A 14,663-nucleotide genomic window follows, 5' to 3' on the forward strand; every position below is an offset into this window, starting at 1 on the left:
TACCCCCAGCCGGGGACGAGCCTGTTTGTTAGAGGCTGCCCCACGCTCCCATATGGCTGCCTTTGCTTGCCCGCCCCTGCCTCGGCTCCTGCCCGTGCAGGGAGGCTCTGCGGGGCCCTGGCTGGGTGGCAGCTCCCTTGACCCTTCCCAGGGGGTGCTTGGGGTGGCCGGTGCTTTGGGGGGATCTGGCAGTCTGGAAGGGGCTGTCCTGCTGGGTCACAGCCTCACCCTGCCGAGCCCATCTGCCTGTGGGGCAGCAGGGCGGTCGCTCCAGCTCCCTCTTGTACCCCCCCCCGGACCAGGTTTGGTGGCAAGCTGCGGGCAGCCTTTGGGGCTCCCCGTGAGCCGAGGGAGGGGGCTCGCGGTGCCCTTGCTGGGCTGCACTCAGCTCAGCTGAATCTGTCCCCCACAACCCAAACTTTCCAGCAAACCTTTCCCTGCCTGCCCTAGCTGTGCGAGGAAGATGTTGGAGGAAGGCAGCATGGGTGCCGCCGGCGAGGAGCTGGGCTCGGTGGGACCTCTGCGCTCTTGCACCTGGCTGCTCGGCCCTGGGTTTGCTCCATCCCTGCCTGCTGCAGACCTCCCTGTCCTTGCAGGCTCCTGTGCGCTCAGCCCAGCAGGCGAGGGCTCTGGGAGGAGCTCTTAAAGCTGTGGATATAGTGGGGCAAACCCAGGAGAGGCAGTCCAGGCCCGCGGCATCTCGGCAGGGAGTGCAGTGCCCAGGGGTGCCTGGAGCACCTGCGTTGGGGCAGCGGTGCAAGGCAGCGCAGTGCAAAATGTCCTGGGGGCAGCAAACGGAGCAGCCTCGGGTGACGGAGGGCTGAGCTGCCTGCAGCCGTGCAGCACCCGCCTGCAGCGCAGGGGGCCTGCATCGGGGCCATGGAGTCCTGCTGCTGGGGCTCACCTGCTTCCCCTGCGAGCAGCCGACCCCTCCAGTCCGGACCCGCTGCCAGGCCAGGGTGGGAAGCGGCTGTGGGCTGCGCCCGTTGGCGGGGCAGTGCTGGCAGGCAGGGCGGGCTCAGGAGGACTCTGCCAGGGAGAGAGCCTGCAGCTGCCCCTCGGGACCCCCCAGCTCGGCCTCATCCCGGTTGCCATCTAGGGTCTCCGATCCCTCGAAGCAGCCTGAGTCCCGGGGAATGTCCCCCTTGGGCTCCAAGGGTGAAGGCTGGGCTTCGGAGCTGTCGCCTTCCTCCGGCTCACTCGCTGCTGGGAGAGATGGGACATGGCGTTAGCGGGCAGCAAGGCTGGTGCTGCCCGGCGCGGGGGCAGTGAGCAGCATGGGATGTCCCTCCCACCTCCCCTTGGCTCTTACTGTCGTAATCCAGGAGGAGCTCGGCGGCCGTGAGCAGCTTGGCACGGTGCTGGGGGTCCGTGATGTTCAGCTCGTTGAGGTGGGTCTCCCGCAACTCCTTGAAGTCCTCCAGGGTCTGGTAGCCGTTCAGCAGCAGGGTGGAGGTGTGCTCCTGGGGCAGGCAGTGTGGCGGAGGGGTGAGCGGAGCACGGCACGGCTCCCTCGGCTCTCCCTGCCTGGCCCTTGGCGCAGGTCCACGGCAGGCACTCGCCCGAGCATCATCCGGAAAAGCCCCCCTCTCCCGGCGGTGCTCGGGCGCGAGGTGGAGGGACCCACGGGGATGGGGGATAGTGAAGGGCTGCTGGGGAGCAGAGGGGAGGGTGGTCCTGCTGCTGGCACCCTGGGCCTTACCTGCAGGTTGATGCGCTCCAGCAGCTCATGGAGGGTTTTGGGCTTGAGCCGCTTGCTCTTGCTGGAGCCCCGGCTCTTGCGGACAGGGGCTGTCTCCTCGGGGATGACGTCCACGTAGATGAACTTGAAGGAACCCACCCTGTTGTTGAGCAGCCCGGTCCAGGTGCCCACAGGCGGCTTCTCAATGATGCCGATGATGTCCCCTTTCTGGGCACAGGGAGATGGGGGTGGAGGCGGGCACAGACTTGGGGACATCTGGGGAACACCCCCCGTCAGGGGGGTCCCCAGCCACCCTCCCTCCCCAGGGCTTGCACCCCAGGGCCCTTGGCCCCAGGTCTCAGCCCCGGGCTGGCCGTGGTGTGGCTCACCCGCAGCTTCAGCGAGTCCTTGTCGTAAGGGCTGGGCGTGAAGTCGGTGTGGACGCGGGCCCGGCCGCAGAAGGGGCCGGTGTAGGCTGGGCCGCTCTCCTCCAGCCGCAGGCTGTCCTGGTTGCTGCCCCCCGGGACGGGGCTGGAAACTTCGCTGCCTGTGGAGGGGAGGGAGGTCAGGACGTGCCCGGCTGTGGGGCGAGGGGCCGGTGTCCTGCTGGGGCCAGGCTCACCACTGGACAGCTGGCGGCTGATGGATGGGTGCCCGTCTTCCTCCATCTCCAGGTAAGACAGGGGCATCTTTCCGTGGCTCGGCTCCTCCGTGCTGCCGGCTGGGGATGGGGGGCAAAGGGACCCCTCCTCCTCCATGTCTCCCTGCCGGGGGGACCAGGGTCAGGCCAAGGGAGGGGGAGCTGCCCCCGCCTGCCCGGGCCCCCCACTCACCTTCCCCTCGGCCAGGGCTTTCACCGCCATCCTGCCCATCTTGCGGTTCATGGTGCGGGAGATGACGGCCCGCCACTTCTTGCCCAGCTTTGTCCCACTGCTCCGTGCAGCATCGTCGGGGCCAGCGCTGCTGGACTCATCCTCGGGGATCTGGCAGAGGGATGGAGAGTGAAGGCAGGGCCCCCACCCCCCCACCCCCTGGCAAATCTCAGCTGGGTCACACAGGGCTGCAAGACTCTGGGGAGCGAGACCCCAAATCCTGCCGGTGCTGGAACCCCTGGGACTGCCCCATGGCATGCGGACCACCAGTAGGACCAGGACTTTGGGGAAACAGGCTCTGAAAAGGGCTGTTCCCGGCGGGAAAGTGGTCCCGGGGGAGCAGGATGGGGCAGGGGGTGCTGCTGCCCCGCGGGGGGCCGGGCACTCACGTTCTCCTCCAGGTTGAACTCCTTCTCGCTCAGCGCGGGAGAACTGACTTTGCACTTGGCGAAGTCCTTGAAGCTGCTGGAGCGCTGGAGGGAGAGCTGGGGGAGACAGAAAGGTGTGATGGCTTCTCCCTGCACACCCCCCGGCCCAGCTGCCGCCCTCCCCTCTGGCAGCCGGGCCCCTCGGGCGGCTCTGGCTTGCCCAGGGCAATGCTGGTGCTTGAAGAGTTTTTTGGCTGGCGCAGCCTCGCCCTTCCTACCCCCCCCCCAGCAGCTGCCGTGTGTTGTGAGCCCCCCGGGACCTGGGGTGCGGAGCCCCGGCATCGCTCTGGGTGCATGCACGGCCGCTTGGCACAGCGTTCCCGGGGCAGGGGCTGCACAGCACGGTGCTGCTGCGGGCTGAGCAGCGCCGAGACCCCCTGCTCCAGCACCCACTGCGGGCGCTGAGCCTGGCACTGCCGAGCTGGGAGCAGCCCAGGACCGCGCTGCACTGCTGTCATGGCACGTGGGCTAGGCACTTGTTGGGAAAACACAGGGGCTCTGCAACGCAGCTGCTTTGCTCAGCACCCAAATGTGTGCGTGCTGCGCCGGCCCAGCCCCTGAGCCAGGGATTTTGGGAATGAGAGCAGAGTGGGACCCGCCTCATGCTCAGCCCTGCTCCTGTGATAGCTGTGCATCAGTCCCTCCCTTCCCTGCGAGTGTCTGACAACTAAAGGCTGTTTTCAGCGGCTGAGAGCATGAGTGCTGCTGCGCCCGTGCCACTGCCCTCACTTTCAGCTCCGGGCCCGAAAGTTGCCCACGTTTTCTGCCTGTGAGCATCATCCCACAGCCTGGATCGCACCTCCCCTGCCGGTGTTGCCGGCAAGCTCAGTCCCACTTTGTGCCAAAGCCACCAAAGTGGGTTTTGGATTTCAGTCCTGGTGCAACACTCCATCCCTGCCTCTTCCAGTCTTCCCTGTGCCCCCCTGCCTGCCTCCCTGGCTCTCCCTCCCTCCTCTCTGTGTCCTCGGGTGGCTGTCCCACGTGGGAAGGAGTTCCCCGTGCCAGGTCTCCCTCATCCCTGGATGCCCAGCACCAGTGCTGCCGTGGGAGCCGGCTCACGTGCTGGGGCTGGGCGAGCTCAGCTCCCGGCTGCCGGCATGCTCAGAGCGCACACTGCGGCGCTCGGTCTTGCCTCAACCGCAAACGCAGCAATTTCCTTTCTCAAGTCGCTGTGCCCGCCCCGGGCTCCTGCTTGTGCCGGAGGCAGCCGAGGCCCTTCCCAGCCCCTGCGCAGCCTGGCCCTGCTCAGGCACAGCCCCACGCCTTCCCCTCCTCCTTCTCCTTTTTATCAACTCGACTGAGCATCCTTTATCACTTCTTTTTGCCATTTTCTTAGACATGCCTGGCTCGGATGAGGGAGACCCAGCTCCATCCCCGCTGTGGCTTTACTTAGCAGGACCGGCTCAGCGGGTGCAGCCATGTGGAGGAGATGCTGGCGGTTTGCCCCACTCCAGCCCCCAAACCCCTGACCTCGCCAGACCCGGGTGGCTTGAACCCCTTGGCTCTCTCCCTGCGCCCTTCAGATTAAGCAATTTTGTGTCCTGTGCCCCCCCCGCCGCTGCGGCTGGGAAAGCTGTGGCATCGGCTGCTGCGCCCGGGCTGGAGGAGCCGGGGGTGCGGGAGCAGCTGTGGAAAGCTTGGCGGGGGGGGCCGTGGAGCTGGGGGAGCACGGCAGCGAGAGGGAAGTGAGAGCGGCGGCTGCAGCTGGGCAAGGGCAGGGGATGCCCGCCGGGGTCTGCCGGGCTCGCTGGGCCACCCCCGCGGCAGGGAGGGGGGCTTCACCCAGACTTCCCCCAGAAGCTTCCCAGCACGGAGGAGCCGCCACGGCGTGTGGCTCTTGCCAGGATGTCTGCCCGCCATGGAGGGGACCACGGCACCAGGTGCTGTCCCCCCCCGGCTCCCCTCGGTGGCTCGCTGTTGCCAAAGCCAACCCACCAGGGCCTGGCGAGAGCCGAAGCGCCCGCTGGTGCAAGACCCGGCGGGGAGGCTGAGGGGCCGGTTGTGGCCCCCACCGGTGGCTCCAGCCCTGCAGGCAGAGTGGCACGGGGTGGCGCATGGCCGTGCTGTGCCGGGGGCTCTCGAGAGGCCGCGGTGCTGGTAGCCGGTGCTGCCGGTGGCTCCCAGCGCTCGGTGCGGTGCTGCTGGAGGAAGCGGCTGATGCACGTGACAGGGCTGCAGCCTCGCACTGCCTCGACCGCAGACACCTTGCTGCGCGGGTCGGGCTGGGAGCTGTGCGCCGGCACCGCGGCCGTCCCCCCGCCCCGGCAGGAAATGGCAGGCGGCTGCCCACGCTCCGGGGAGCCCACGGGGAGGGGGAGCCGCTGTTCCCCCAGCAGAGCCCCACAGGTCCCGCCGGCACCCCGGCTTGCACCCACGCTGACCCTGGGGGTCTGTGCATCCCAGCCGCGCATCCTACCGGGCTGCAAGCCAGGGTGGGAGCAGGGCGCAGGACAAGGCCAGGACCACACACTGGCGAGGCCACGGTGGCCGGCGGTGGCAGGGACTGACTGCTGGCAGTGCTGTCCCCAGGCCCCGCGGGGCTCTGCCCAACGGCTGGCCGAGCCCCCCCGACACCAGTGCTCCCTGCTCAGCATCCTGTGGGCAGCCTGGGCTAGGCCGGTGCTGGGCGCGCAGGGACACCCATGGGTGCTGAGGGCAGCCGGGTGCCGCCGGCGCTCACCTTCTTGTGTCCCGGCTCCTTCTCGCTGGCGTTGGAGGGCTTGCGGCGCAGCATGGTGCTGGGGCCCCGTGGCAAGGGTGCAGTGTTCGGGCAGCGCCTGGCAGGGCACGTACCGAAGCACCGGCACCGAGGCCGGGAAGCGCACAGGAAGCCGGCGGTCACATGAGAGGTGCTTGCAGCGGCGCGACTTGGGGTGGCTGGCGGGTGCGCAGGCTGGGGCAGGAGGAAGGAAACCCTCCACGAAGCTGCTGCCCTGCCCGGGGCCCCCGGGGCGGGGATGCTTGCCTGCACCCTGCCACCCCTCGGCGATGCTGCCGCCCCTCGGTGATGCTGCTGGTGGGCACCGCATCCCCGCTATGCGAAGTATGAAGGTCCCCAACCCCTCGTCTGCGCCCACTCCCTGTGCCTGCTCATTCTTCCTGCCAGCACACGACTGCCAAGCCCTCCGTGTGACGCTTGGTCCGGGATGTTCCCTGTGTCCCTTGCATCTGCAGGGCCTCCTGGCTGGGCATCGAGCCCAGGTGGGACATGTGCATCGGCACCCTGCCGCTGGCACCCGCAGGGCAGCGAGGATGGCCCCGGCTGGGCTGGCTGCCCTGCACCCTCTTGTTCCAGTTCCTCCATCTCTTTTCCCAAGAATTAAAATCTGCCCTGAATCTGCCTCTTCGCCGCTGGCGCTGACTTGGCCACCCAAGTAGGCTTGGTCTGCACTTGGCAGGGCAGACAGCACAGGCAGGGGCACACGTCTGGCGCCGGGGGCCATGTGGGGGCTGGACCCCAGCCCCACGGCAGCCAGCGAGGCGGCGGGCAGGCTGGCAGCACACCGGGCTGCCGCGGCAGGGCACAGCAGTGCGCAGGCACCCGCCGGCATTGCTCACGTTTAATCACAAACGAGCAAAGAGAAAACAAAAAAAAGGAAGTGAGCAGCGGGGAGAAGGAACCGCTGCAGCAGGGAGGGGGCTGGTGCGGGGCCGGCCGGTGCGGGGTCAGGCCTGCAGCCCAGTGAGCAGCGCAGAGAGGAGGGAGGAGAGGGCCAGCGTGCCCAGGGTGGCCATGGTGGCGGTGGCGGCGCTGCCCAGCGGGAAGGGCTCGGTGCTCCTCTGCAGCCAGCGGTACTCCTCCTCCAGATGCTGCCGCTGCAGCTCTGGCCCCACGCGTGCCCGGATGGTCTCGTAGTATGCGTTCAGGTACTGGATCTGCGGCCAGGCACCGTGGGGGGCTGCGGGGGGGCTGCCCTGGCCGCCTGACCCCCCCACCGCCCGCCCCCCCCCTTTCCCCCTATTGGCCTTCCCCATCCAGCTACCCCACACCCCCATCACTGGACCCATCCGCAGACCCCATTGCCCCTCTCCATCCACACATCCATCCCTGCCCTGGTCCCGTTTACCTGCCCTGACCTCATGCAACCGTCTTGCTTTTCTGCTATGCCCACCCCTCCAGCCCCCTTCGCTCTCCCCCTACCCCAGCCCCACACACTGGCCCCACGTCCCTGCTCTGCCTTCCTGCCCCGAGCACCCCGTACCTGCTCTGGTGACAGGAGGCTGAGGTCAATGAGGTTGCGGTCGTAGGGCACCAGGGACACAACCTCGAAGGTCAGGAAGGGCTTCTCCCCGCTCTGATGCTGCCGCAGAGAGGTGGCGTTGGGTGCCCCCAGCACCGCCCGCAGGGTGCCCCCACCCCTGGCTTGATGCAGCCCCCCCAGTGCCATGCCACCCGCCAGCCCAGCCCCATTGCGCTACCTTGGTCTGCGCCTCCACCACGAGGGCGACGTCCTCGATGCGGATCCCGAACTCGCCGTCCCGGTAGTACCCGGGCTCTGGGGGCCAGGGAAGGTACCCGGTGAGTCCCGAGCCCCAGCAACTCCCCCAGCCCATCCCACCCCAGAGGGCCCAGATCTGCCCCCTGAGTGGGGCCGAGAGCTGAACGCCTCCTCCCCTGGCCGGGCTCTGCACCTCGGGGACATCCCGAGAGCCCGAGTCGCTGACCGGAGTGCACATACCGATGGAGGTGAACATGCCGGCTGTCAGTGGCACGTTGTTAGACTGGAAGCCCACAGGCCCTGCAGGGGACATGGAGTGGGTTACAGCTCTTGGGGACAGCGTGTGCTGTGGGGACACCCTGACAAGGACCAGTGTCACACCAGCAAGAACCACATGGCCACCACAGCAAGGACCACGGAGCCACCCCAGCAAGGACCCCAGGGCCACCCTGTCAAGGACCACTGGATCCTCCCAGCAAGGACCACGGGACCACCTTGGCAAGGACTGCAGGGCCACCCCAGCAAGGACCGCAGGGCCACCCTGGTAAGTGCCACGTGGCCACCCTGTCAAGGGCCATGGGGCCACCCCAGCAAGGATCACAGCACCCTGCAGGTAGGGGACACCCGCCCACAGCAAGAGGCTCAGCTGGGCTATGAGAAGCCCCAGGTGACCCTCTGCCCCTGTCCCTGTCCCCCGCAGCTCAGCCCATGTCCCCAGCACTGGTGCTGGTGCTGGAACACCTACATTCGTGGACCGAGAGGAAGTTGCCGATGCCATGGCCGGTCCCGTGGCCGTAGTTGAGTCCCACGTCCCAGAGTGCCCGGCGGGCGAAGGACTCCACCGTTCTCCCTGGGGAATGATGAGGCGGGATGGGGGCCAGCGAGTTGGTGAGGACCCCACCCCTCCTGCTCCCCATGCCTGGGGGGTCTGGGCAGGGTCAGGCTGCCCGACGCCTTGCTCAGCACCCACCTGCCGTGTTGGGCGGGAAGACGAGGCGGGACAGGTCGATGTTGCCCATCAGCACACGGGTGTAGGCTTCCTACGAGGGGCATGGCGGGGGGGGCTGAGCGTGGTGGTGCCTGAACGCCCCTCCCAGCACATCCAGGCCTGGCTGGGACCTCGGTGCTGAGTGCCGCAGGGGGGTGCTGGCTGGCATGGGAGGGGCTGGTACCTTCTGGAGTGGGGTCGGCACACCCCAGTGCACCGTCCGCGTGATGTCTGTCGTCCCATCCCTGTAAAGTGGGGGTGGATGTGAACGGGGACAATGCAGCCCCCGCACTGGCTTTGGGGCCCCCTGCCACCACCCTGCGCTGGGGGCATGGGGAGGGGATGGGGGGCTGCGCAGTGCTGGGGGGGTCCGCGTTAAGGGCTACGCACAGATATTGCCCTCCAGTGTCCGAAAGGTACATCTCATCCACAGACAGCTTCCGGCTGCTCCCGTTGGAGGGGCTGCGAGAGGACGGGGGGGTCAGAGCTCGCTCCCAGACTCCAGCTGCCCACTCCCCACCGCCGCTGCCGGCGCTGGCACCCCTGGCTCTGACCGGGGCCAAGCCGTACCTGTAGTGGGCCAGCGCGGCATTGAGCCCGCTGGCAGAGATGGACTGGAAGCTGGGCCCACGGCTGTGCTCCTGGGCCCTGGAAGGCAGCAGGGAGGGAGATGCTGGGGGTCCCCGGCTGCCCTATGCTGGGCGAGGCGGGGGGCCGCGGCAGCAGCACTGACTGGCGAAGTGTGTCGATGTGCTGTGCCCCTGAAAACTCGTCCACCTGCCCCTGCGGGACCATCTTCTCCAGCCACAGCAGGTACTGGATGACAGCCACCGCATCCCGAACCTGGGGGTGGCCCAGCAGCATCAGGGGAGGGGGGCATCAGCACCCCGCTTCCCCTGGCTGCCCCACACCTGGGGCTGTGGGGATGGGGACAGCCCTTACGTGAGCGGCTCGCAGCAGCTCCTGCTCCTTGGCATTTTTCACCGCCTTGGCCAGCATGACGGGGGAGTAGCTGTCCTCCAGCAGCTTCTCCTGCAAGGGCAGGCTGAGAGTGGCACGGCCGGGCATGGCTACCCACCCCCTCGTGCCCCAGGGACGGCCGCGGCACATCCCGCGTCCCCGCAGCTCGGTGGCACGGGGCCGTCCCCAAGCCCAGCAGGACCCATGTCGCCCACAGCCGGGCTCAGCGGCGCGGGTGTCAGCGCCGGCACGCAGTGGTGCCCCACCTGGGGGATGACGCCGTAGAGGCCGTAGGTGGTGTACTCGGTGCCCAGCCAGATGGTGACGTTGCCCTGGGCGTAGCGGCGGAGGTGGGTGCGTGCCTGCCCGTACTCCTGCAGCTCCACACACAGCGGCCCCGGGCAGCCTTCCCGCAGGACCTGCCGCGCCACTGCTGACAGCCGCATCTCGTCCACGAACAGGCTGGGGAAGGATGCGGGATGGGGTGGGCACAGCCGTGGGGTTGGCCTGCTGCCTTTGGTTCCCCCTGAGCCTGGCCATGTGGGGCACACCGGCGGAGAGGAGGGGGCTGGGGGCTGGCTGGGGGGCTCAGAGGGGATGCTGGGCTGGGAGCGAGGGTCGCCTGGAAGGGAGGGTGCTGCACCCCAGGGTGGGATGGGTGGGAGGGGGCTGGACCTGGGAAAGATGTGGGGCTTGGAGGGGTCAGTCAATGGGGCTGGGCACTGCGGGACACGGTGGGCTCTGGGGAAGGGGGCAGCTGCGCCAGGGGAGGGTCCCATGGGTGCTGGCCTGGGAAAGGAACGGGGGGGGGTGGGTGCTGAGCCCCACCCGAGCCCCATGCCCACAAGGAGATGCTGCCCACCTTATGGTGGTGTTGGTCAGCAGGGTGTAGGAGTAGAAGACGGGGTTGTAGGGGATGTCGTCTCCGCGGAGATTGAAGAGCCCTGCCGGGAATGAGACCTCCAAGCCTGTGCCCGCTGGCTGCCCTCCCACCCCCAGGGCTCGGAGCCCACGGCACCCACCACGGCACCCACCACGGCACCCACCACAGCACCCGCCATGGCACTGTGGCTACTCACAGGCCGTCTCCTCCAGCCCCGACAGCAGCACGGCCGTGGGGCGTCGAACGTGCTGCTCCATCTGCTGCCGGATCCCGGCCACCTTCTCCTGCCAGCTGCTCCCTGGCAGGGCAGCGAGCGGCCAGCTCAGCGCAGGGACCACCACGGCCCCCTGGGCTGGGGGCTGCCACAGGCGAGCATCCTCCCAGCAGCCCCAGGGAGGACGGCGGTCGTACCTGTGAATGCTGCTGGGAGGTTGTAGATCTCGCTGGAGGCTGGAGGGGGTCTCTGGTCACCCCACACTTGATCCACAAGGTTGGTCTCGATGGGGAGAAGGGTCCTGCCAGAGCCGTGCAGAGCCCGGCTGTAGCTGTTCCAGGTGTCTGAGGCGGGGGAAGCAGCCCACATTTGGGGGCACCTGGTAAATCCACACCTGGGAGCCACCCTCACGTCGGGCAGGGTCACCCCGTGTGATGGCCAACCCTACCGATGGAGAAGAGGAAGGGGTCCAAGCTGATGTTCCCCCCCACAGGAACCGCCTCCAGGATCCACAGCCCAATGGACTCGATCCAGGCTGCAGAAAAGAGCTGGGTGGCACCGCGAGGACGAGCCACGTCCCAGCCCACGCTGAGCCCAGACAAGGATGTGGCTGGGTCCGGTGAGGTCCTGGGAGCGGGGGGATGCCTGAGCCCCCCAGCCTGCCCCCCACTGACTTGTCCTCTCCAGCTCCCAGTTGCAGTCCAGTTGCCGCTCAGCCTGGGTCCAGTAGCGGCTGTCGGTCCACAGGGCAGCCTTGTCCTGCGTCACCACGCCGGTGCCTGGGACAGGAGTGGGGGCTCAGGTGTCACCTCTCCCTGCTCTCCAGGCAGCCGGCAGGGACCCCCAGGGATCCCCAGCCCAACCTCCGCTGTGGAGCAGGACCATGCCCTGCCCTGAGTTATCCCCAAAGATGGGTATCAGCAGGTAGCCGGGTGCCAGCACCCTGAGCAGGGACCCCAGGGTGGCGAGGATGCTCTCACCTGCAGAGCCGGTGAAGCCGGTCAGCCAGCCCAGCCGGGAATCCCGCTCGGCGATGTACTCGCTCTGGAGCCGGGGACGGAGCCGTGAGAGGCAGCCGCGGGCACCGGCCGGGGAGCCAGTCCCTGGGGGTGCAGGCAGGCTGCTGCCTTACCATGTGGGCATCCGTGGAGGGCACGATGTAGGCATGGACATGGTGGGCTCGCATGGTGTCCCGCAGAGCGGCGAGCCGCGCCGTCGTGTTGGTGGCCGTAGGGGGCAAGTACTGGTGGCACAAGGGGACATGTGCTGGGGGGGGCACCAGCTGCAGTGGGGGGGCTGTGGGGATGACCCCACACAGGGTGTTCCAGGAACAGGGAGGGCTGGGCACAGCAGGGCTCACCGGTGGGTCTGCGGAGCAGTCCCGGATGTCGGTCCTGGCAGAGGCAGCCTGCGGTGGCCGTCCCGCGGCACAGCCTGGGGGCGCGGGGACACCCTGGAGCCTCAGGCTGCAGCTGGGGGTCCCACTGGCCCCTTGCTCCAGCCCAGAGCCAGCACCAGGGCAGTTGGGACCCTTGTCCCCAGCCCCAAACATTGAACCAGCCCAGCTTTGGGGCTTTTTGCAAAAACCAGTGTTTCTAACCCCAGGAATAGTGAGTGAAAACCAACGCCATCACCCAGCTCAGGAGGAAGTAAACGCTCCCAGGCACAGCCAGTGCCCATGGCATGCCTGGGGAAGGGCCCCGGGGGTGCAGTGGGATTGTTACAGGGTGCAGCCGGTGCCCACCGTGCCGGGAGCTGGGAACAGCGTTGGCAGGAGCCAGCCCTGAGCATCGCTGGTGCTGGGGCTGCTGGAGGACCTGGCTGGCAGCCAGGGATGTGCCCCGGTGGCACCTGGCCTCTCCCCAGTGCTGCTTTGCATCTGGTGCCGCCAGCGGTACCACCTTTCCCCGAGCTCTCCATCACTGTCACCGCTGCAGTCTGCGGGCAGGGACCCGGTTCTTCATCTTGGGCCAAGGGCACCAGGCTTGGGTCCGTGGGGCAACAGGGGAACGGGTCATCCTTAGCACGGTGTGGCCTCGGACGCCTGGTTTCCATGCCCCTGGGAGCTGTTCCTTACCCGTCACCTCCCCAGAGCTGGTCCCTGGGGTCAGGCAGGAGGGATTAGCCCATCTCCGCAGCCGGGCCCCCTGCCCTAGGGCAGAGGGGCTGGAGCAGCAGCACAGCCCTGGCTCCCTAAGGGCAAACCCACCCTTGCTTCGCCCCAAGTTGTGGTTTGAATTGCTGCAAAACACCGCTACATCCTCAGTGCTGGGACCAGCCTGGTCCCCGGGGGGTCCCAGGACGTGACGTCCCCTGACGAGCCCACCCCACCTCCCAGCCCAGCCCCTGCGGCATACCGTGGAGCAGGAGCACCCAGGCTGCGATCCACTGCGGGGGGTGCATGGCTGCCCTGGGGGTGCCCAGCAGGACGGGGAGCGGAGCGGACGTTTCCCCAGTGCCTCGGGAGACAGGTCCCTCCTCTTGCGCCTTTGCCCCAGGGGCGGAGGGATGCTGGATGGGAGGGCGGAGGCCCGGAGCAGATATGGGGGGTTGTTGTCCTATGCACGGAAAGTGAATCCTGCCACTAAATGAAAGCAAACAGCAAAATCGGCACAAAGTCCAAGATCCTCCCAGAGCAGAGGTGGGACTGTGCCAGCCCAGCCTGGCACGTCCCAGCTGCCGGGGCTTAAAAGCAGGCAAGAAGGGGCTGAGGTGTGCTCTGCTCTCCTGTGTCCCCGGGGAAACCTCTATCCCCTGGAGCCACAGAGAGCTGACGTGGGGGCCCCTGGGGTGAGGGTGCCCGGGGGGGCCGTGCTGCCGGGGCCAGCGGCTCCCCGAGCCAGCCCTCCTCCTCCACCGGGTCGTGGAGTGGTGCAGAGCATCCTCCTGGGCACGGCCGTGGCGGTCCCCACCCCAGCGCCCAGTGGCACCCCCCGGGCTGGGGCTGGCAGAGACCAGTGTGGGGGAGACACAACTCCATGGTAATTGCTAAACATTACAGCTGTCACGGGGAGGCAAAAATGCCCTTCCCTCCCATAGCACCCTAACCGGGTGAGCAGGGCAGGGAGCTGGCTGTTGGCAGGGCACCGATGAAAGACCCGCCCCGGTCTTTGGCTCCTGCAGATGGCTGTGTGCGGGTAACACACCACTTGGCATCCCCTGGCCACGGCCGGGCCCCTGGTTTTTTGTACGCAGCTGTTCTTCCACTGCAGCTCTAGTAATGGGGTCGGCAGCCTTGCGCCATCGGGCTTTTTACCCCCAGGAAAAGCCGGTCTGCACCAAGGACCATGTCAGCGCCCGTACCGCTCTCACCTCCGTGCCTTTGTGTGGGGCGCTGGTCGGGCTCCTCCGCGCCGAAACCTCTGTACCCATTTGGCGAGGTGGCATGCCGGCGTCCGGCAGCGGGTGGGAAGGAGCCGGCCATCCTCAGCAGCGAGCCCTGAGCTCCCCGGGGATGCCTGTGGGCAGTGCCAGGGCAAAGTGGGGCGAGAAGGGGATGGGAGAGGAGCAAGGGGCGGCATGGGCAGCAGCGTGGTGCACCACGCTCGCAGATTCCTCTGTCTCCAGGCCGGCTGCGGGTCCCACGTGCCTGCAAATGCTTTGGGCTGCGTGAGAGGTGGGGGTACAGGAAAACCCCGAGTGCTCTGGGGAGGGGACAGGTCTTGCTGGGTTCCCTGGCCTGAGTGAGGCAACTAGAGGGCACCCAAAATCCTGCCACGGGCCCCCCGTGGACTGCAGAAGGAGCAGAGGCTGCTGCCGCTCCTGCCTGCTCTGCCCAGCCCCTGCCCGTGGGTAGGGACAGAGCTGGAGAGGGGTCACGGAGGAGCACGGGGACCCCGCAGGACACGGAGATGGTGTCTGAAAGGAGCGCGGAGGGATGGGGCCACAGCGTACGTGGTGCTGGCATCCCGGCTGTTAGCCGGTGCGATTATACAGAAAAGGGACCGGGCTTCGGAGAGACGGAGCTGAAGGTCTGAGCCCACCTCTAGTGTGCGGGTACCGGTTTCTGGGGAGCAGGAATATGCATAAGGCCTTGAAGGTAAGCATGGGGTAACTTCAGCGCTAGTGAGAGCACACGGTCCTGCTAATGGAGTAATAGGAATAATAAATTTGGAGTGCATTAGTGGGTTGGGTTGGAAACACTGGCAAAGGCGACAGCGGCAGTATTTTAGCATTGTGCAGCCTTACGCAATCAGAG

The 14,663-nt window shown here is 67.5% G+C and overlaps 2 protein-coding genes across 2 annotated transcripts; both read right to left on the reverse strand.

The window, feature by feature from the left end:
- Positions 1-1,018: 1,018 nt before the first annotated feature.
- On the reverse strand, positions 1,019-5,715 carry SASH3 (SAM and SH3 domain containing 3). Its single transcript, XM_059824540.1, has 8 exons — positions 5,662-5,715; positions 2,943-3,038; positions 2,515-2,664; positions 2,304-2,445; positions 2,071-2,228; positions 1,703-1,909; positions 1,313-1,463; positions 1,019-1,206 (listed from the first exon to the last, which is right to left on the reverse strand). Exons 1-8 carry the CDS (start codon positions 5,713-5,715, stop codon positions 1,019-1,021), a joined length of 1,146 nt encoding a protein of 381 aa, XP_059680523.1.
- A 932-nt stretch (positions 5,716-6,647) lies between these two features.
- On the reverse strand, positions 6,648-12,868 carry XPNPEP2 (X-prolyl aminopeptidase 2). Its single transcript, XM_059824458.1, has 21 exons — positions 12,823-12,868; positions 11,826-11,899; positions 11,598-11,708; positions 11,446-11,509; positions 11,140-11,244; positions 10,914-11,000; positions 10,663-10,809; positions 10,448-10,549; positions 10,231-10,312; positions 9,635-9,830; positions 9,351-9,440; positions 9,142-9,251; positions 8,979-9,056; positions 8,799-8,870; positions 8,593-8,653; positions 8,391-8,460; positions 8,166-8,270; positions 7,661-7,720; positions 7,401-7,477; positions 7,184-7,282; positions 6,648-6,857 (listed from the first exon to the last, which is right to left on the reverse strand). The coding sequence occupies exons 1-21, from the start codon at positions 12,866-12,868 to the stop codon at positions 6,648-6,650; spliced, it is 2,046 nt and encodes a 681-aa protein (XP_059680441.1).
- Between the last annotated feature and the right edge of the window lie 1,795 nt (positions 12,869-14,663).

The sequence above is a fragment of the Gavia stellata genome, chromosome 14 (genome assembly GCF_030936135.1).
Source record: "Gavia stellata isolate bGavSte3 chromosome 14, bGavSte3.hap2, whole genome shotgun sequence".
Lineage (NCBI taxonomy): Eukaryota > Metazoa > Chordata > Aves > Gaviiformes > Gaviidae > Gavia > Gavia stellata.